This window comes from Panthera leo, chromosome C1, assembly GCF_018350215.1.
Source record: "Panthera leo isolate Ple1 chromosome C1, P.leo_Ple1_pat1.1, whole genome shotgun sequence".
NCBI classification, from domain to species: Eukaryota; Metazoa; Chordata; class Mammalia; order Carnivora; family Felidae; genus Panthera; species Panthera leo.
Window position 1 is genome coordinate 63,353,082 of NC_056686.1, and position 21,643 is coordinate 63,374,724.

At 39.8% G+C, this 21,643-nt stretch overlaps 1 protein-coding gene across 2 annotated transcripts in view; it reads left to right on the forward strand.

Moving 5' to 3' along the window:
* Positions 1 to 21,643, forward strand: part of ST6GALNAC3 (ST6 N-acetylgalactosaminide alpha-2,6-sialyltransferase 3) — a 532,085-nt gene that overhangs the window by 208,384 nt on the left and 302,058 nt on the right. For both annotated transcript variants that reach the window (XM_042952236.1, XM_042952238.1), the window contains exon 2: positions 20,883 to 21,077. In XM_042952236.1, coding sequence (XP_042808170.1) covers positions 20,883 to 21,077 — 195 coding nt within the window. The remainder of the gene's footprint in view (positions 1 to 20,882; positions 21,078 to 21,643) is intronic.

The window sequence follows — 21,643 nt, forward strand, 5'->3', positions numbered from 1 at the left end:
GGTTTTCTCTGCTTCAGATTAATTCCCAGTTTCCTCAATTAATTACTTTCTTTAGCAGCTGTGCCAGTCATTTTGAACTTCCTGGTCAACTAAAACCTCAGGTCTTTTTGCCTTTAAGTAATATCAACGAAACATTCCTACCCATCTTTTATTGGAGGAAAGTCTTTTTTGTTTTAACTTAATTTGTAACCTTTCCCATTTATCATTGTGAAATTTAATCATACTAGTTTTTACCTATTTTTCTACCTTATTTTTTCACTTGCCAGTTTGGTGAACAATGTTGTTGCCATAATGTTATATCTTTGCAGATTTGAGCAACAAAGTTGGTAATAGAAAACTATGGATACAGGGTCCTCATTTCCCTTTGGGGTGTCAGTAAGCTATTATTTAGCCCTCTTCTGTGATCATTAAGCCTACCCAATTTTCTACATGGTGCTAGAAGTGACTTTAGAAAATGTTCCATGTATTCATACTATACCAATTTCACATATAAGGAAACCGAATCAATTCAAAAGAGCCCACAGTTACTCGTCTGGTTAGTAGAAACACCCAGGCTAGAACCAAGGCCAAGTGATACCAATGGCTGTTGTCCTTTCTTCTCTATGAGAACTTTTTTTTTAATAGACAATTTTTTTAGAGCAGTTTTTAAGTTCATAGCAAATTTGAGCTGAAGGTACAGAGATGTTCCACATACTCTGGCTGGCCTGACTCATACATAACCTCCTCCGCTAAGAACATCTCTCACCCAAATGGTACATTTGTTACAAATGATGAACCTACATTGACACGTCATTATCACACAGAGCCCATAGTTTACATTAGGCTTCTCTCTTGGTTGTGTACATTCTATGCTTTTGGACAAATTTCTAATGACATGTATCCACCATTATAGTAACATATAGAGTAGTTTCACTCCCCTAAAAATCATCTGTTCTTCACCCATTCATCTTCCTCTTCCCCCAGCTCCTGAATTGAACTTTTTGCTATCTTTGTAGTTTTTCCTTTTTCAGAAAGTCATATGGTTGGAATCATAGTATATAGCCTTTTAGATTGCTTTCTTTTGCTTAGTAATACATATTTAAGGTTCCTCCATATCTTTTCAAGACTTGATAGCTCATTTCCTTTTAGTGCTGAGTATTCCATTGTCTGGATATTCCACAGTTCATTTATCCATTCACCTACTGAAGGATATCTTTGTTGCTTACAAATTTGCACAATTATGAATAAAGCTACTATTCACATCTGTGTGCAGGTTTTGTGTGACCATAAGTTCTCAAATCTTTAGGGTAAATACCAAGGAGTGTGACTGCTAGATCATGTGGTAAGAGTATGTTTAGTTTTGTAAGAAACCAGTAAACTATCTTTCACACCTGGCAGTCTTCATATTATTTCAAGTTTAATACAGAAACATTAAATGTTTTGTTGAAATCCTATCATTTTGTGGAAGGTTTCCTAGTCTTTTTTTAAATTAACTTTTTTATTGAAGTGTAATTGATGTATGATGTTACGTTAGTTTCAAGTGTACAACAGTGATTCAGTTTCCTAGTCTTTTTTACACAAAGGTCATATACTAATGTTAATTTGAAGATAAAGCAAAATGGTGAGCTTTCTCCTTTCTTCTTCTTCTTTTTTTTTAGCATTTAATTTTTTTAAAATTTATATCCAAATTAGTTAGCATATATCTCCTTTCTTCTTCTAAGACCATCAGTAAAATTCTATTTCTAAAAGTAAAACTTAAAAACATGATATGGTGGTGTCACCTAAAAACTGGTACATTACAGATGCAAGTAAGCATGTGTGTGCGTGGATAGGCCAATGTATATTTGCTTTCTATCCTAAATAAAGAGTTGGAGAAAGAGAATGGTTTGCTGGTCAGTGAAAACTTTTTGCACAAAGGCAAACTGGTCATTCATGCATAGCCATTGTGGGGGGGGGGGACTATGGAGCCTTGCTTTGTGCTTCACTAGGGGAGCTCTATTTTTGATGAGGGATTGTACCTTTGTTCAATGGAAAGAAAATAGCTCTTCGTACCTTGCTGGCTTAATTGCTAACGATATATTCTTCAACCACAAGTCTCATTGTTCCCATTATTCAGTATTTATTTATTTATTTATTATTATTTTTTTTAACGTTTATTTATTTTTGAGACAGAGAGAGACAGAGCATGACCAGGGGAGGGGCAGAGAGAGAGGGAGACACAGAATCCGAAACAGGCTCCAGGCTCTGAGCTGTCAGCACAGAGCCTGACGCGGGGCTCGAACTCACGGACCGTGAGATCATGACCTGAGCCGAAGTCGGATGCTCAACGGACCGAGACACCCAGGCGCCCCCCATTATTCATTATTTAAATACACATATGTAATGTCTTCACTACTGTTAGTATTTCCAAAGAGCTTTTTTCTTAAATCTCTGAAACCCAGGACCAAAGAATACTTTCCTCTTAGGTATATTGTATTATTGGTTAGAATAGAACCAATCCATAAATTTTTAGAGTCAAAAAACACTGAGAAAAAGTTTTCTGTAGAATCTTCTTAGAACTTAACTTTCGTATGAGACTATCTTCTAAAAAACAACAACAACAACAACAACAACAACAAAACCCCACCACCTTTGAAATCTGTTGTTTCATCAGAATTGTTTGTAGGGCAAATGTAAACCTCAGTATTGTTTAACTGCAATCCAAGAGAGGACTATCATATTGCACTTCTAATCAAAAAATAAATTGAACATAGTGGTAGGCTTACAGAAAGAGAGAGAATTAGATTTGATTAGATTAGCTTTAACCTGCCCGGAATAAAACTGTCTGCCTTTCCTGTTATTTGTCAGTGTTTATAGCTGGTTTCGTCTACAATGCTTTCACTATTATTTCCAGGCGGTAAAAGGCAGTCAAGCAGAAAAGACACTCATAAATGTCAGAAAAGAGTAAGTTTTTTTTGCATTTCAAGGGCTTTGAAGGTCAAGTTCAGCCCACTTAAGGGAAGCAGAGTGATGGGTGTGTGGTAGCATGTTGTTAGTTGGTGTATTTAGGCATATAATTTATGTGAAGTTAATGCACTTGCCTATTACTCTAAGAAAGTGAAATATCCTGGGAAGATTCTATTTATTTTATATATTTTGTTCACCTGTTAGGAGGTAAAATAAGTCAAATTTTCATAATCTGTGATGAGGAAGGGAAGATGTTCAACTTGTCAAAACCTGATCAGGTTATGGAGCCCTGTGATTCTTTCCTTGCTTCTCCTGTTAGAATTCTGTTCTATCTGGCAGCTTCCTCACTCTGGAGTATGAGGAAGAAGAGCTCTGTTAAGAATTTTGCAAACCAGTGCAAGATTTTTCCTCCAGAAGCCCTTATTGAGATGTTTTCTTTTTCTTCATGAGACTTTATTTTTTTCCCAGGAGAGACCCTTAGCAATTACAGTTTAAAGCTACCGAAAATAGGTATGTTCTTTGATATCAAAGAGCTTCTTGAAGATTTTTCAAACTAAAGAGACCCAAAGGTTGTATTTCAAGGTGCTACTAGCACGGACCTTTGTAGTTAAAAACTCGAAGAATGTTCTACCAAGTGGATTATTCTTTGGAGATGTTGGACTTGAGTACTGTTGCATTTGGTAAGAGGTAAGGTGTTTGAGTTTGTGAGGGTATGCTTATGTGTATTCCCACCTGTGCTAAACTGAACCTCAATAGTTACAAAGTGTTGCTGTCATGATGTAGGATGAATAGACAGAGGATGGTGGCCAGGGAATGGAACAGACATTTAGGAGCACTACTATGTGCCAGATACACAATGCGTGCTTCTTTTTTCAATCCTCATTGTTAGCATGAGAAGTGGTAGGTTACTATCTCCATTTTCCAGATTGGAGGGTCAGGGAGGTAAAGTTTATGTGTCTAGGAGCAAACCCAAATTTCCTAAATGTCCGCAGTTAGCTCACTAAGGTAGGCTCCAGAGAGGTGGAGTTAGTGGAAAGAGAATAAAGCCTGTACATCAGAGCTAATTTCTTAGGGGAAATTATGTATGTGTGTTAGGTACGAGGGAGAAAGTACAATTTCATGCAATAAAACTGTATCACTAGATAGTTCAGGGGCTGTCTTTTCTTTCCAAAGAAATGTTTTTTGGTCACCCCACATAGACCCTGCCTTGCTCCTCCTTTCCTGGGCGTCTTTTCATTTATTATCATTCTCTTCCTCTCCTGTTGTCAGTTTCCATCTGAAAATTCCTGTGGCTTTTTACATAGAAAATTCATTTTTCTCTTTGATTTTAGCCTCCATTTCCAGACCACCTTATCCTAGAAACCTTTGTCCATGATGGTATTTTACTAACCCATGAGTGCACCATGAGTGCACCATGAGTGTGTAGTCAACAAATGTTTGTTGAGCACCACCTGTATACCAAATATTGTACTAGGATGGTGTATTGGCAACAAAAACAGACACAGTTCTTGCCCTTGTAGAATTTCAACCCTAATTAGAAAGATAGACATTAAGTTATTTTTTAATGAACACATACTAGTTTCCTCCGTCATATTTTCTCTCACGATCAAGTTTCTTATTTTAGGAGAACAGAAAGAACTCAGACCTTGTAGAAACATAGTGTTGGTGCTCAGTAAATATGTGTTGATTTGTAGAAAATATTACATTTCTTCAGCCCTCAGTTTTCTTGTTACAAAAGTAATGTTTTAAAATAAATATTCTTCAAGGAAAATCATCTTTTATAGTTGACAATCCAATCAACATTTGTATGGAACTTTAGTGTTTATGAAGGAAGGGCTTTTATCAGAGTTAAACCCTATAAATCTGTTAAAGGGGGGTCTCTTATAATCTCCATTTTACAGTGTAGAAATCTGTAGATAGAAACTAATTTGTTTAGGGGCGCCTGGGTGGCTCAATCGGTTAAGTGTCCGACTTCAGCCTGGGTCACGATCTCGCGGTCCGTGAGTTCGAGCCCCGCGTCGGGCTCTGGGCTGACGGCCCAGAGCCTGGAGCCTGCTTCCCATTCTGTCTCCCTCTCTCTCCGCCCCTCCCCTGTTCATGCTCTGTCTCTCTCTGTCTCAAAAATAAATAAACGTTAAAAAAAAATTAAAAAAAAAAGAAACTAATTTGTTTAATGTGGAGCTGAGATTAGACCACAGGCTGTCTCGAAATCATCTTTTCTTTTGACTACTATTACCTCTTGAAAATGATTAAAGCAAAGCATCAAGAGATATACAAGCATCTTGATTTCCACTTACAATAACTATTTTTCACCTGAAAGCACAGAGGTAAATTATTATATTCATTTAATTTATTGATTTACCAATATTTTATTGAGCACCTATATGTGCCAAGCAATGAGTTTCCAGTACTAGGGGTCCAAGATGCAGTTCTTTTCTCCAAGGCATTATAATTTATTAGCATAGACAGACATATGACTAAACAAATACAGGACCAGGAGATAAAATATTCTTGGGGTATAATGCAAAGATCACTAGCTTTTTGGACAGTCTGGTTTGAATCCTGACATTAATTACTATTTATTAGCTATTATCCTAGGCAAGTCATTTATCCCTTTTGGCCAAAGTTTCCTTAACTGTAAAATAGGGGATAAAAGTATTAACATGCATTGCAGTTGTAAATATTAGAGAAAATGTGTGTAAAGGATCCAATATAATCCCACATACTAGCCGGTGCTCAATTAATGGTACTACAATAATAACATGACTGAGCCAGTACAAATTTTATGAGTATAAAATTTTGCTTTATATCTGTAATTGTTTTATCTACCTATCTTCTATCTGTCATCTATCTATCATCTGTCTATCTATCTATCTATCTATCTATCTACTCTCTGATTATGGACTCCCCAAGAATCTAGGGATTAATTTCCTGGTAAGAAAGTAGAAAGGCCAGGGGAAATATCTGAGAGGAGGTGAAGTTTTTTTTGTGTTTGAAGACAGATTTTTTTTTGGTTTTGTTTTTCATTTTCCTGAACTGAAATTTTAGGTAGAAGGAACTATACCAGTGTATGAAGCTGTCAAAAAGCATGTCAAAAACCATGAGATGCTTACTATAGCTAAAGTAGGACATATGAACTTGAGGAGACTGTGGGATATGCTGGACAAATAGTCATAGGTCAGATCATAAAGGGGCTTTTATATCATGCTAAGTCACTTGGACCTTGTCTTACCATATGCACAATTTTCTAAAAAAGAAAACGACAAGGTCAGAGTTAAAGTGATTGAAACAACTTATTTTGGTTGGTGGAGTTCTTGATTGCATGGAAAAAAAAATCTACCAAAAATTTATTCGAAAATACAAGAAATGGTATATATTGAACAAGAGTCTTTATGATTAGTGGATAATGGAGAGCTGAGATTTTTAGTGAAATAATACCATTAAAAGCCTGTTAAGCCAAGGTCTGGAAGGAACATTTAGTGCCGAAATGTTACAGGTCATAGCTCCCTGGGAAAGATTTTGTCCGTTACATGGCAAGTTCTACAGCAGCAGGGAAAGGACTGAGAGTACCTGAATCCCAAGTAGAACACTCCCGGTTTTTCCCTGAAAGTCAGTATAAATATTTGATAACGTCTCCCTTTCTGTGAAGGGGCCCTCTCTCAATGGGAGTGGTACCTAGTATCCCTTAGCAGAACAGAATTATTTGTTTTCTTAAGCTTTTCTTTATGTCCTGGAGGTGGATTCTAAAAGCTCCTAAAGTATTTTGATTTTGAATTCTCATGAAAGTATTTTTTCTTTCACAGTAATTCAATCTATAAGGCAATAAAAGTGATATATTCAGAAGTATTCAGGACTTGCTATCAGCACCACATGGGAATAAACTATCTTGCCACTTGCACATCCCACGGGAGAAAAGAATCACAATTCACATATAGGAAATATTTAATGTGCTTGCCTCCGTTTTGCTCATATTGTCTGCTCTGCTGAAAGGCAGATTTTTTTGCAGATAAAAGCTGCCCTGTCTTGCTGAACTGCTCATCTGTTTTGCTCAGGAAGAAAAACCTTTGTTAAAATCAGAGGCAAAACCTGATTTTCAAAATATTGCCTAAAAATAACAAAATGCAAGAATATATCAAAATATGCTAAGATTATGGACCAACTTCGTGCTTTGAGAAATTACTGAAAAAATTTGGAAAATACTGTTTTTAAGTGAACAGGAATTATGTGTTTTCTGAGCATCGTCTTATGAATTGGTGGTCAGGTCCTCTAGAGTGTGGAGGTGGCCTTGCCCTTGTGGCTGGGCTAGGCTGATAGATACATGGTTAAAAGAGGTGAACCATGCTGCACTCACTTGGGCTTTCAAAACTGTTCAGATTACTCATTGCTTTCGAGGTTTGTGTGCACAAGACTTCTGGCTTGGCTGCTTTTGCCAATGGGGAAGCATTGGTGAACAAGGCAGATAGAGCCTCTGCTTTTCAAGAACTCACAATACAGCAGGGAGAGAGATAGGAAGCCAGCCGTTGCAACAGTCAACAGAGATATGCTGGGGAGGATCAGTGTACCGCGGGGCAAGCCCTTTAGCAGTTGTGAAAGTTCAGTCTTTGGGACCTAAATTCTGCCAAAAAACACCCACCCAGTCTGGGTCTTGGGCACCAGAACTGAGATTTTATCTAGCATAAGTTAACTCCTGTCAACTGAATGTTTCTAAATTTGGGGAAATGGCCTTTGTTCCTTCACATCTGTTTATTGGTAATTCTTCCCCTGGAACTACCTTTGTGAATATTTTTATGATAATGTTTACTGAGTAAATCTGAATATTTGACTTGTAGAACCAACAAATAATCTCCAGAGAAATCGTCATCTTTTTTAAAAAACATTTTTAATGTTTATTTATTTTTGAGAGAGATGGGGGGGGGGGAGGCGAGAGGCAGAGAGAGAGGGAGGCACAGAATCTGAAACAGGCTCCAGGCTCTGAGCTGTTAGCACAGAGCCCGACACAGGGCTCAAACCCACGGACCATGAGATCATGACCTGAGCTAAAGTCGGATGCTTAACCGACTAAGCCACCCAGGCACCCCTGAGAAATCATATTTATACAGTCACATATAAGATACAAAAACAGATATTTTCTTATTTTAATAAATATGCATAGAAATGAAAATTTTCATACTCACTTTGCTTTGATTTCAGATTTTCAACAAACTAAACTCAACAGACATTTAAAATTCCTACCGTGAGGGGAAGGGAAAAAAAAGTTAGAGAGGGAGGGAGGCAAACCCTAAGAGACTCTTAAAAACTGAGAATAAACTGAGAGTTGATGGGGGGGTGGGAGGGAGGGGAAAGTGGGTGATGGGCATTGAGGAGGGCACCTGTTGGGACGAGCACTGAGTGTTGTATGGGAACCAACTTGATAATAAATTTCAGGAAAAGAAAAATAAAATAAAATAAAATAAAATAAAATCCCTACTGTGGGTGCCAGGGCTTAGTGGGAGTGGTTTGACCAGGTGTGTTAACCCATCAGTGTCTGTATATGTATGAGAGACTGAACCTGATTCTGTTCTGCACAACTGGGTGAAAAAATATGGAAGCTTCTTTTCAGATAAGGGTTAAAAAGGAAATAATCTCTTTTGCTGCAAACTTTTTCTCAGCAGGTGCAAAATAGCTGCAATCAGGTAGGCTTTGGTAAGTGGCAGCTGCTATCTACCAAGTTGAAAGATCACAAATTCTCACCCCATTTCGATTTCAATTTCAGAGACACTGGGTTCAATTTATGAGTTTCTGAAGGCATGCCTAACTCTGTGGTAAGAAATGGGCCTTGACCACGTGTGGGGCCACATCCAGAGCCATGCCAGAAGTCTTACTTGTAGTGACACCAGCACTGCCCAGTCAGGGTACCTGGGTCATCGTTACAGTGTCATTAGACATGAAAGCCAGCTAGGATCCTGAAGACATTCCATCGTCCAGATGAAGAAATCAAGGCCTGGACAGGATAACACTCTTACCTGTGGTCACGTTGGTCATAGACTAATCAAGGCACTTGTTTCCAAGCTGCTACTTGTTTTGCTGTAGAGAGGTCAATATCCCAGGTCGAATTACTACCACCGCTGCCTGGAGCATTGTGTTGAAAGGATTCCGAAGTTGCTTCCTGACTCAAGGGGAGGGGGTGCTGTAGTTGATTAGCAGTGTCTGTCTGAGGAGAATGTGGGGGTCATGTGTTCTCTGAATTCGGTTGAATGATGAAGGTTGATTGGTAATCAAATAATTACCACATGATTTGAAGTATGCTTCAGAACAAAGTGCTCTAAAATCTTCCTGGAGGGTCAGGACCATTTCATAGGAGATGACACTTAGATTTGGTCTTGAAGAGTGATTAGCAGTTTTCCTAACAGAGAAAGGAAAGACGAAGATGTTCCACGAAGGCAGAAGAGCTGGTGCAGCTAATTTGAGGAGAAAAAAGAAAAAAAGGAAATTAATGATCGTTGATTGCCTCTTATGTGCTGGACACTAAGCTAGACCCTTTTATGTATTATCTCATTATTTAATTTTCAAAATGACTTTAAGATTTTACAGATGAGGAACGTGGACAAAGAAAATTAAGATGCTCAAAGTCATGGTGTAGGGTGAGATTTTAGTTATTGGGGCTCTCAGGGAACTTTAGTGGTAGCTATGTAGAGGGACAGTATAGATGAGGAAGAGATGATTGGGGAGGGAGGATATCATTGGTTTAGATTTGGACTATTAAATTTGAGTTGCCTCTGGGACATCTCAATAGAGAAGGCTTGTAGGCTGTTGGGAATAATGGCATTGACTGATCTGTTTATGATAAAAATATATATCAAAGACTCACTGATGACAGACCTTATACATGTATTTCTAGGCTTCTGCTTAACAGTGGAGATCTTTCTGCCTTTGCTATTCTAGCACAGGAGACCATAAGTAATAAACTAATATACTTTATGTTTCATGGGTGATTCAAATTACTGCCAATGCAATATGAAGCCCAGAATTGATGGGGAAACTGTCCTACTTTGAAATTCACCTGTTCTTGGCACAGTACAATTTATTATCACCAGGAGGCCTGTGCTCTGGCAAAACTCTACTTGTGTTCAGCAAAGACTTTTGAATATATATGTTCCTCTGCCAGGGTTCAACTTCGACCTATGAGAGGACAGTGTCTATTCCCGAGGGAGATGCTGGGAGGTGCCACAGTTGACATCTGTGTATGGATGGGTTATAACATGCATGTGTGTGCAGGGTCACCTAGCCATGTCAAGGAAAGAAGGCTTTCCAACTTCAAAAAGAAGGAAAAACACCCAAAAGGCATTTATGTTGGCAAATTCCAATGTCCCGGAGAACTCCCGGACTCTTTGTTATTCTTTCTTTGTGCACTGTGGTTATGGCTCCTTTAGAGTACAGGGTAAGGGATAGGCGTTTAAAATAATCCTGATCCCATTCCTGATTCTTTTTATTCTCTAGGATGATGATGATGATGATGATGATGATAATGGTGACGACAATGATTTTGATACCACCATACTTCATTGATTTTAAAATGTTTTTTTTTTTCTCATATCTAAGAGGGAGGTGTCTTTGTATACTCCATACCACCTTGCAGTCACTACCAGCCTGCAACAAAGCTAAATTCTCCCAGATAGGATTTGCGTTGTTTCAAATGGTCACCTGGGGATACTACCAACCTGAGACCACTTTAAATTGAATTATTTACTGCGATTTTTCTTGAGTCATACCAGTAGTGTGAAGCTGTATCAAAAACCTGCATGAGTACCTGCCTGTGGTTCGAATTCTCAGGGGAGACTATTTTTCCTTTCTCTTTTCTTGCTGTGCCTTTCTGAATGGCAGCTTTATTTCTGGAATATTCTAACTTTAAGGAAATCTCATTTTGGTGTCTTGGCTTTTTGCAGAGGTCTATTATTAGACTTCCCATCTTGCTTTTCTTTCTTACCATATTTAGAGTAACTGTGTATCTAACAATTGATGGTATCTTAGAGTTGATGAAATACTGTTAACAATAAACGCTAACATTTACTGAGCACTTTCCCTTTGCCAGGCAGTGCTTTTAGGGTTCTTCTTATGTAGTAAATCATTTAAACCATTAACAATCATAGGGGGCGCCTGGGTGGCTCAGTCAGTTGAGCGTCTGACTCTTGATTTCACCTCAGGTCATGATCCCAGGGTCCTGGGATTGAGCCCTGAGTTGGGCTCCGCAAAGAGTGTGGAGCCTGCTTAAGATTTTCTCTCTCGTATGATCATTAAAGCTTCTTCTGGGGTGCCTGGGTGGCTCGGTCGGTTAAGTGTCCTACTTCGGCTCAGGTCATGATTTCGCAGCTCGTGAGTTCGAGCCCTGCATCGGGCTCTGTGCTGACAGCTCAGAGCCTGGAGCCTGCTCTGGATTCTGTGTCTCCATCTCTCTCTGCCCCTCCCCTGCTCACACTCTGTCTCTCTCTCATGCTCTCAAAATATAAATAAACACTTAAAAATATTTTTAAAAAAAGATTTTCTCTCTCTCTCCCTCTGTCTCTGTCCCCTGCTCACATGCTCTCTCTTAAAGACATGCTTTCTCTTAAAAACAAACAAAAACCTGTTAACAATCATATTGGGTAGGCTCTATTATTTCTCCAATTTTAGGTGGGAAAACAGGCACAAAGAGGTTAAGAACAATGTGCCCAAGTTGACATATATTGACTCATTTAGTGTAACTTGACCACCTTGAGTCTACAGATAGGCTGCTGGTGAGAATCTGTTTCATCTTTGTAAAGTGCTTGCTGAGCACAAGTCTCTCCTCTCAGAAAATGTGTCATCGTCCTTATTACTACCACAGGTATCCTTCTGTTACCCACGTCTCATTCACTGAAGTCGGATTCTAGCTTTAAGTGTTGTCCAGAGACAAGAGTTGGTTTTCTTTAAAAAAGTGCATTCTTTAAGTCTTTTCATTATGTACCCTATAAAGGATGTTGCTTTAAGCAGGTTTGCTGCCATTCAGATCTGCAAGCTTCCAAGCAATTCTCAGAATACTCCAGTTCTTCTTACTTCATTTATATTCCCCCATCCTAACACTTTCCCCCACCGCCCCACCATACCCACGTCAGATCTACAAGCGAGGTGAATTAAGAGGAAAAAAGAAAAGAATACTTTGTGTAGAAAACATATTTCCCCTAATGATCCCAATTTGAAACTTTTCAGATAATTTACTGCTTAAATTTAGAAGAGGATAATTTTTTAATTTTTTTAATATTTATTTATTTTTGAGAGAGATAGAGTGCGAGTGGGGGAGTGGACACAGAGAGAGGAAGACACAGAATCCGAAGCAGGCTCCAGGCTGTGAGCTGTCAGCATAGAGCCTGACATGGGGCTCAAACTCACCAGCCACAGATCATGACCTGAGCCGAACTGACTGAGCCACCCAGACGCCCCAGGAGAGGATAATCTTTAATCCTCAATCTTTCCTTGTCTCCTTCATTCTTTTCATTCTTCCACACATATTGACTGAATATCTTCCAAATTCGAGAAGTTGTGCTTGAGGGTGCTCGAGATGTTTCTCAGATGTTGTTCACATTCTCAACGACTGATTGCAAACAAAACTAGAGGGGAACCTTTCCCTTCCCCCAATCTCTCACCCCCCCCCCCCCCGCCCCCCCTCCTCCTTTCCTGTTTCCTCCATCTTCCTTCTCCATCCACTCCATCTCGGCTCAGTCTCATCCATGACCTGGAAGCCAGGGAGGGATACAGGCTTTAAGGAGGAGACACCATTTGAGTGGAATTATTTGTGAACTTGTAGAGATGAGGATGGGTAGATGCTCCCAGTGGGGAGCAGTCTGGACAACGTCACAGGACCTGGGTAGCAAAGGAGCGTTAGAGAATGGTGAAATGCAAGCTTGAAACTGGGAGGCATGAAAGGACAGAGGGGCATGAGACTTCCAAGCACCCCCAGTTCCCTCTCTACTTCACTGATTACAGGGAGAATCCTTTGGGGTGATGGGTCTGAAAGTGTTTGTAAATATATATGCTGTACAATGTTAATGTCCTGTAGATTCACAGAAAAAGAAAGGGTCCCCATCATCATTGTCTTCGTGGTTATCATTCTTGCCTTTATCGTGGTGCCTCTGGGAATGACCTCCTCCCTAATGGCACCAGGATCCCCAGACTTTATCCTTCTGTTTACTAAACACCTTGAAAGTAAGAATTGGATTCTAAGAGATGAACTCATCTCTGCAAGAATGAAATATGCCAAGCAAATGTTTGCAGAAACCAACAAAGGCCAGTGGGCCATTAGGTGACTGAGAATAAAACAAAATCACTTGCCCTGGTTACCTAATCATCTTCATTGTGTCTGCTTATGTAGCACCTCCCTTCCCTCTACAGAATGCCAGGGGTATGGAGAGACAATAACAGGCAGACTAGGGGATATTGGTTCCCCTAAGTTCAAGAATTTAATGAAAAACAGAGGTAACTTCAGGGCCATCTACTCCAATCTCTGATGTTCTTATCATGAGAACCTGCCCTTTGGATTAAAATTCTCTGTGTCTACTGGCACAGCCACACTGAGAGACTTTGCTTTCCGGGCCCTTCATTCTACATACTCAATACCAATCTTCAGCTCTATCTTATGTTTCTGAAGAACTTTGATTCCTTTCTGCCATGTGAAAGGGCATGTGCTGAAGCAGTACGATAAAGATGAAAGGCAAAATGGGATAAACTGGTTTTATATAATTTTTCAAAATGAAACAAACTCAAGTCAATGTAGCCACGATTGTATTCATTTGATATTTTAGCAGTTTGAAAATCAAATCAGGGCAGAAAACCTAAATCCCCTCTGCAAATAAAATAAGAAAAAAATGTGTAGGCACACAAAAACCTCATTGACGGTTTTCATTATGGTTTTAATATAGGTGTCAAAGTTCAGTGCAACCTCTTATCATGTCATCTGACAGACTTATAATGCTCAGGTTAACTTGAGCTTCTCTGCAGTGTTTACAACTATAGGGAGTCTCCTTTGGGGAAAAAAAACCTGAAGAAATTTTGGCCACTTACAATTTTTCCCTAGGATTAGCTTTTTGTACAGAATAACGTATGACAGTGGTGCCCACGAGAACTGTATTGCCTTGGTTTCCGTTTGTGGGTTTTGTAATTCTTGCTGGATTCTACCTATGTCTGATGGTGACATGTTGCCATGGGTTCCAAATTCTTAAAGGAGGTCACCATACTGAAGGTTGTCTATTACTTAATTTTTTTTATGAAACCGTCAACATTATGCTGTTTAGCTGCGTCTTCATTGAATAAACAGAAAACGGCAGAACTGTGGAGCTAAGAAAGGCATGTCTGTTTTACCATGTTAGTCCCTACAAACTACCTGTAATAGGGCTCCATACCATTGATTGACAAAGGGCACCGAATATTCTGTAGCCGGAGTAGAGGAATAATTGCTTTATTTTCCCTGAGTGCTAACCAACGGTACCCTGAAGTTGTCTTGTTAATACTGGGAATAAAGCCAGAATTAAATTTGCCCACAAATTACTGATTTTGAGGTAAATATAATTACCATGCTTCAGATCAGCCACTTAATTTTCCATATGAATTATTTTGTTTATTGACAAAATGTATTACAAAATCTACTTAGGGCTAGTGCCAGTTTTTAAAATTTCTGAACCACTCCTCTGAGAGTATTCCCTTTGGTATGAGTAAAATGGACAACTTAGTTGACACACATACTAGAACACAGGCTTTGAGTTCAATGCCTGTGTGTATTATTTCCTTGCTCTGTGACCTTGGGCAAGTCACTCACCCTCTCTATATCTCTATTCCTTTGTGTGGAAAATGAGGGTTACACAAGTATTTCTCCAACTAATCGCACTCATTAAATATTATCTTCTATTAAGACGGTGATTGGAGCACCTGGGTGGCTCAGTCGATTAAATGCCTGATTCGATTTTGGCTCAGGTCGTCACCTCCCATTTTGTGAGTTTGAGTCCAGCATCTGGCTCTGGGCTGACAGGGTGGAGCCTGCTTGGGATTCTCTCTCTCCCTCTGTCTCTGACCCTCCCCCATTCCTGTGTGCATGCTGTCTCTCAAAATAATAAGTTTTAAAAAAAGATTATGATGATTGTTCATACATATACACTATATCTGGACTTTAATCCTAGTGCCCCTACTAGGACAAGGACAGCCAGTTGCTAAAAGTATCCATTGCAGTTCTCATATTGAGAATTTAACGTCTATTAGTGATATCTGATGATGTGGTGCATGTTGCTCTTGTCCTTGTCTTTCCAACAGGCTGTTTCCCACCTCCTCATTCATTGACCACACCATGTCCAGGGTGAACTCTCCAAAATCAAACCTGATCCTATCTCACACTTAGACCCCTTCTTTGGTTTCTGTGGTGTAAGTCCAGATTCCCTGGCATGATATACAAGACCTTCCACGATCAGATTCCTTTCTGCCTCTCTAGGTCCACTCCCTCCGCCCTCCTCAAAGCCTACTCTCAAAGTGTATTTCTTTTAGGTTATCACATTTTCTTCAACAGCTTTATGGATTGTGAAGTGCTGCTTATTCTCTCATGTTGACCTTGTTTGGCATTCCCTACTCTCCTAGATGTCCTCAATGATTTTATCACCAGCTGTGCTGCCTAAGTATGGACTCCACGAAATTAGGTCTGACCCTCTTGCTATCACCTCCCTTTCCTCACCCCCCTCCCAACAAATGGGTGATATTTTCTCCAGAGTTCACTATAGTTTAATAAGCAGGATCCAGTTTGTTGATTCAATAGATAAACAGAACAAATGAAGATTTTATCTGTATACTCTGAGCTTTGCTAATTCATCCTTGTACAAATGAGAAGCAGCTTTATTGTATTTTGGGAGAACCACATTTGGAGCTTGGCCAATGACACAAGGTAGAATTAATTTCATGACACAATTTATATATGGTAGAAGAATTTGTATTTGATAAGGTCACACATACGCAATGGGTAGGCACTCGTCAATGTGTGAGGTGTTTGAGTACTGATATAAATAACACAGTCAACCCAAATATTTGTTATTGGATAAATGACAGCATATGGACAAAAATATATACAGTTTTACCCTAGAAAACAACTACTTCAGTCATTAAATAATACTATTTAAATAAAAAATATAGCTTTATACTATTGTTTATCATTTATGAAAAAGAAACAAAACATCTAGCAACTGACTATATTAAAAGATAAAGATTTTATCTTGAGGTTAAAGGCTAATTCTGTGGTAGAAAGAATAAAAACATACAAATGTTAATATAGCTTGCAAATTTGCTAGGTACAAATATTGGCAATTGTTTTCTCCCTAAATCATGAATTCTCTGTGGATTTTATTTTGAAATAGGTATTTCTGCTATAAGTCTGATAAATGATATTCCAACTCTAAAGAGCAAGCAACTAGAATGCCACATTTTTGATGCATATTTTTGCAGCACAGAGGGGATTAAATTCTAAATGTCTCAGCTGTTAAAGGCCCCTTCAGACTTGCCCAAAATGAGGAACAAAGAAGGAGAGAGCTTTCCCTAAAGCAATTCATCAGATCTATTTGGGCACAGTGACATTCTATCAGAGCTTGTGTGGTTAAGTTGCACTGAGTGGTTCAAGGGTGTGCAGCTGCTTGGAACATTTGAGAAAAAGATATCTCCAAGTTTTCTTCATGCATTCACATGGGCTGGCCAATTCTTACCAACTGGCTAATGGCCAACAAGGCTCTGACAGTTAGTAGTTACATCATCATAATAACATCTCCCATTTTTGAGTGCTCCCTGTGTGCCAGAACTGTGCTCTGCATTTTGCACCTGTTGTGTCACTTAGAAGCTGATACTTCTTCCTTTTTTTTTTTTAAATAGGCTCCATGCCAAAGGCAGAGCTTGAACCCATGACTCTGAGATTGAAAGTCACATGTTCTACATTGAGCCAGCCAGATGCCCCTAACATTCATACTTCTTATCTTAAAGGAATGACCTATCAAATGTAATGCCAGTTTTTGCAGTACGAAGAGTTTGTCAGAGTGAGTTTTACACATTATAAACTTGATGAGTACTTACTGTTGTTTTTTCTCACCTAGTTGCTGGCTGTTGGATCTAGGAGAGGCTCTGATTACTTCAGCAAGGCAGCAGTGATCACTTCCATACACAGACTGTTAGACCTAGAACACATATAAAAAAGTCTTCTCCTTGTCTGAGTGTTGATGGACTCGAAACAATTGCTAGAACAAGCCACTGATGGAATAAACTTAAGTTACTGGAAACAAGGCAACGTGGATGGCAATTTCAAATAAGATGTGAAGAATATTTAGAATTATAAAGCATAGCACTTTTATGCATTTATCCTTTCATTGCCCTAATGTTAAGATGGATGGGGCGGATAATTGCATCTGACTGAGTGTATCTGGCTTACTATATTTTGTGTTATGGTTTGCACCCTGTCTGCTTCCCTACCATCATCTTCCCCCACATACCGTCTGTGTGTTCTTTTTACCAAGAGATTTGCAAATTTCTGACCAATTTAAGGCCTTAGTCTATGCTGTTCCCTCTGCTGGAATGCCCTTCCCATCTCCACTTGTCTAACTCCTCCTCATTCTTCAGGACTCCATTTGAATACTGCCTCCCCAAACAAGCATTCCCTGAATTGTCCCACCCACAACCCTTCCCACTTCCTCTGGGCTGGCGCAGTGCCCTGTGTGTACCTCTACTACCTCATTTGATAGGTGACATTACACATTTCTGTTTACTTGCCAGCTGCTCTAAGGTGTATCTCTCTGGAAGCTTGAAGCATGGTCTATCTTTTATGGTTTTATTTCTCCTTTTCAGCACCTCACCAAATCTACACAGAATATGGGCCCAATGAGTGCATGTGACTTGAAGGAATAAATACATTCATATGTATCATACACATTTGTATTTTGTTACTTCCCCAACTCCCCATCCCTCCCCTACCCCCCCCCCCCCCCCCACACACACACATTCTCACTGCCTTCTGGTGTGGTAGACTTTAAAAAGCCTCATCCACGGTTTTTATTGTAATTGCTAAAGCTCAAGGTCACGATTTGGCAGGAATGACTGCTAGAAGGATGCACATCAATGCTGTGTCCTGCTGTCCTTGCTGTCTGGAGTACAGGATGTGTTTGAAATTATACCTTTTCTAGTGAAATTTTAGGGTGGTTTTATATCAGCACTATGAGAATGCTTTCATGTTAAATAAGAATGTTGAAACATAAAGAAAGGCAAAGAATCAGGTCCAGGCAAAGCCTGAGCTATGAAAGGAACACCTCTGCCCACCGCAGAATATGATTCCAGGTCAAGCACAGAGGAGTCTGTCTGGCTTCCACTCTCCATTTGCTCCCCTTATCCTCTCTGTGCTCATTACTTGGTTCCCTTTGATGAAACATGGGAGGCAGACATGGATTACTAGGGAGCAGGCTTTTACAACTGTGATCTCGTTCCATTTTGAAGTTGCTCTCAAAATGGTTGATTTATTTTCCTCTCATGTATGCATTATGTATGTGTGGCTATGCGAGATCTGTGAATTCAGAAAGGCCCTCTGTACCTTTGTCCCCAAATCCCTATCCATGCAATGTAGTGCAGCAACCAGTAGAACCAGAGAGCCACGCAGGGCTTTGGAATAGACAAAGACACAAATCCCATCTGGGTCTCCTTCAAAGAAAACTGCTGTTTTGCAACAAGCTACCGGATGGTGATAAAAAAGGTTCTTACCTGTTTACTTAATGGGTGACTGGCCCCTTTGCTTTTATTTAGCCATCTGTTCTGGTCTATGTCCCTTTAAACTTGTAAGATCCATCACCTCATTTAAGCTGTTACCTTGACACATTGCAATGTTGTGGACATAATGATTCCACAGAGGAGCAAATTAAAACAGTTTTTCATGATTAGAAGGTTAAATGAGGTAAGGCTGTGGTAGTTAGTGGTGAGATAAGGGGTTTTGAGGAGGCAGAACTCAAGGGACTTGCAGGTGATTGGAAAATTAGGCTGGCTAGACAGAAGGACGGGGCTTTTACAAATTACGGAGCTGAGCAAGAGCTAAGACCTCCTTTGGGGTCTCTGACTTCTGGGGGCTTTAGTCTCCTGTCCTTGCAGAGATTGTGATCATGGCCAGGGAGGAACAGGGGCCGGCTTTGGGTTTCTTTTCTACTTTGGGACATTCTGTGAAGAGCAAAACGAAGTTTATTCACTAAGAAGTGATAAGCTGGAAACACAACAACATACATCAGGTCATTCCTGGATAGTTATTTGGCTTCCTTTAAGTTTGAAGAAGAATTGAGGGCCAATCCCAGCTTTGTGGAGGAATATCTGATTGTGTCTTCACCCTGGACTTCAAGGCATGGCTGTTCCTGACATCTGCCCTCTGCCCTGCTCTTTCTTCTTGCTCTAGACCTGACCCTCCACCTGACTCCTGGATGGCTCCATTCAGGTGACCCACCATCTGGATAAAAACTAGGACTTAGGAAGCCCAGGGTTTTTAAATCATTTCGTACCCTTTTAAATCATTTCTTACTCTGACTGCTCTGGTTTCTCCTAATATAAACAGTATTCTTGTAGTAACATGGACTCAACATTTTCCATCTCACCTCTATCCAATCAGGAGCCATGTTCTCTGCTTACCACCTACGTTGAGTTTCTCATATTTTTTCTACCTTTGTACTCCCCTTGCCACTGCTCTAGTTTGCATCCCTCATTACTTTTGTCCTAGCCAGTCAGAATAGCCTCCTAACTCATTGCTGTCTGTCTTTAGTTCCTCCCTGCTTCAAAACATTTTAAACAGTGACGTTTGATTATAACTTATAACAGTTATAATTATAATTAAACAAGCAACAAACAAAACCTCCTTTGGTTTTCTATCACCTACCACCCTCGATAGACCTCTCAGCTTGGTGTTGTAGGCAGTCCCTAAAGTTATCATTTGTTGTTTCCAGCCTTTTCTCATCCTCTGTGCCCCAGGAAGACAAAGTTCTGTGTAGCTATGAATCACCCCATGTTTTCTTGCCTCCTTGCTCTCTTCCCTCTACCTAGAAAGCTTCACTCACATATCTCTACTGATTAAAATTCATGCATTTTATCCAGCTCAATCTCAAATACATCTCTGCTTTCCCCACCCCAGTCAGATGCGTTTGCTCTCGTTCTTGTTCCATGGCAACCCATTAAGGGGGATGTTCTTAAGCTGCTTCGCATGGATTTTTTTCCTACTTTTATTGTTAGCTTTTTGAGTCTTAACTTTTGCATAGCCTTTCACAGCACAGGCAGCTTCCTGCCTGTAGCAGGTGCTAGATATAGAAATAAAGTAATTGCTGATAATTTGTCTACAAGGATGGGAAAAATCCATTTATTCATTCACTCAAATATTTCGTGGGTGCCTACAATATGTAAGGCAGTGTGTTATGGACCTGGGATCCAGAGATCAGTATGACAGTATATTCTGGTTCTCTAGGAACTCGCAATTAGGTGGAGGAAAAGTCATATAAATAATTATGCAGTGAAAACTGTGCAACCATAGACGTGCCTTCAAGGTATGGGAGTGCAGGACTCTGTTAGGTTAGACAGGTTGGGGTGAAGGGATGGTGGTGGGAGGCGATGCAGCAGTTAGGAAGGGTTTCCTACAGTTGGGAATGTCTGATTTGCGTTTCGAAAATTGAATAGAAGTTGTCGAGGAATGTGGGGAAGTAAGGAAGGGTAGGAATGGAATGGAAAGATAATCTAAGAAGGCTTCTCTGCTTGTTCTCAGAGGCTGGCTAAAGCAAACTGGTCACCAAATGATTAAATTCTGTCTCCAAATGAAATCTCCTAAATGACACAGTCCTTTTATCCCTTTGAAAGAAAAAGAGAGGGAGATAAAGGAATCTCCCTCTGTGACTACTTTTGGTTGGTAATCATTCATTCATTCATTCATTCTTCTTCTTTTTAATGTCTTGTAGAGAAAGTCTATGATTGCAGTGAGCTTCATAGCAGCGTTCCTCTTCCTGCTGGTTGTGCGCCTTGTAAATGAAGTGAATTTCCCACTGCTGCTAAACTGCTTTGGACAGCCTGGCACAAAATGGATACCATTCTCCTACACATATAGGCGGCCCCTTCGAACTCACTATGGATACATAAATGTGAGAACACAAGAGGTAAGACCTCAGAGGGTTTTCTAGGATTTGTGGATATCCATGGTAACAGTTTTTCTTTAGGAGCAAAATGGTTTCCAATCACTGAACTTACTCCCTCTGCCTCTCCAAGCTTCTTTGGGTCCCTGACATCTTCTGTTTTCTCATTCTTAGACATTGTGACATACACATGTCTAATGTCTGCTGCCCCTCCTACATCAAATCTTCTGATTGTCTAGCTTCATGTGGAGTTGAGGAGGCAATTACTTGTTTTCCTGGTGTTTTAACATCCATCTCTTTCTATTGCAAAACTCTGGTCAGCAATTACCAGCTGGAGAACTGGCTGGCTTTATTTCCTGGAGGTCAACTTGTTGGGGGCAGCTCTTTGTAGAACGGCAGAGAAGCATTTATATTCTTTAAAACTCTGTAATCCTTAGACCTGGAGCTAGAAAGGCCAAGCTGATTTTAAAATTCTCCGTGGTTGCCGAGATAATGGGATTTAAAGAGTTGCCAAATTTAAAGGGGTTAACATCATTTAAATCCTGTAATCACTGAACCTCTGAATCTTTGTAGCCAGTCGGTAGCACAGG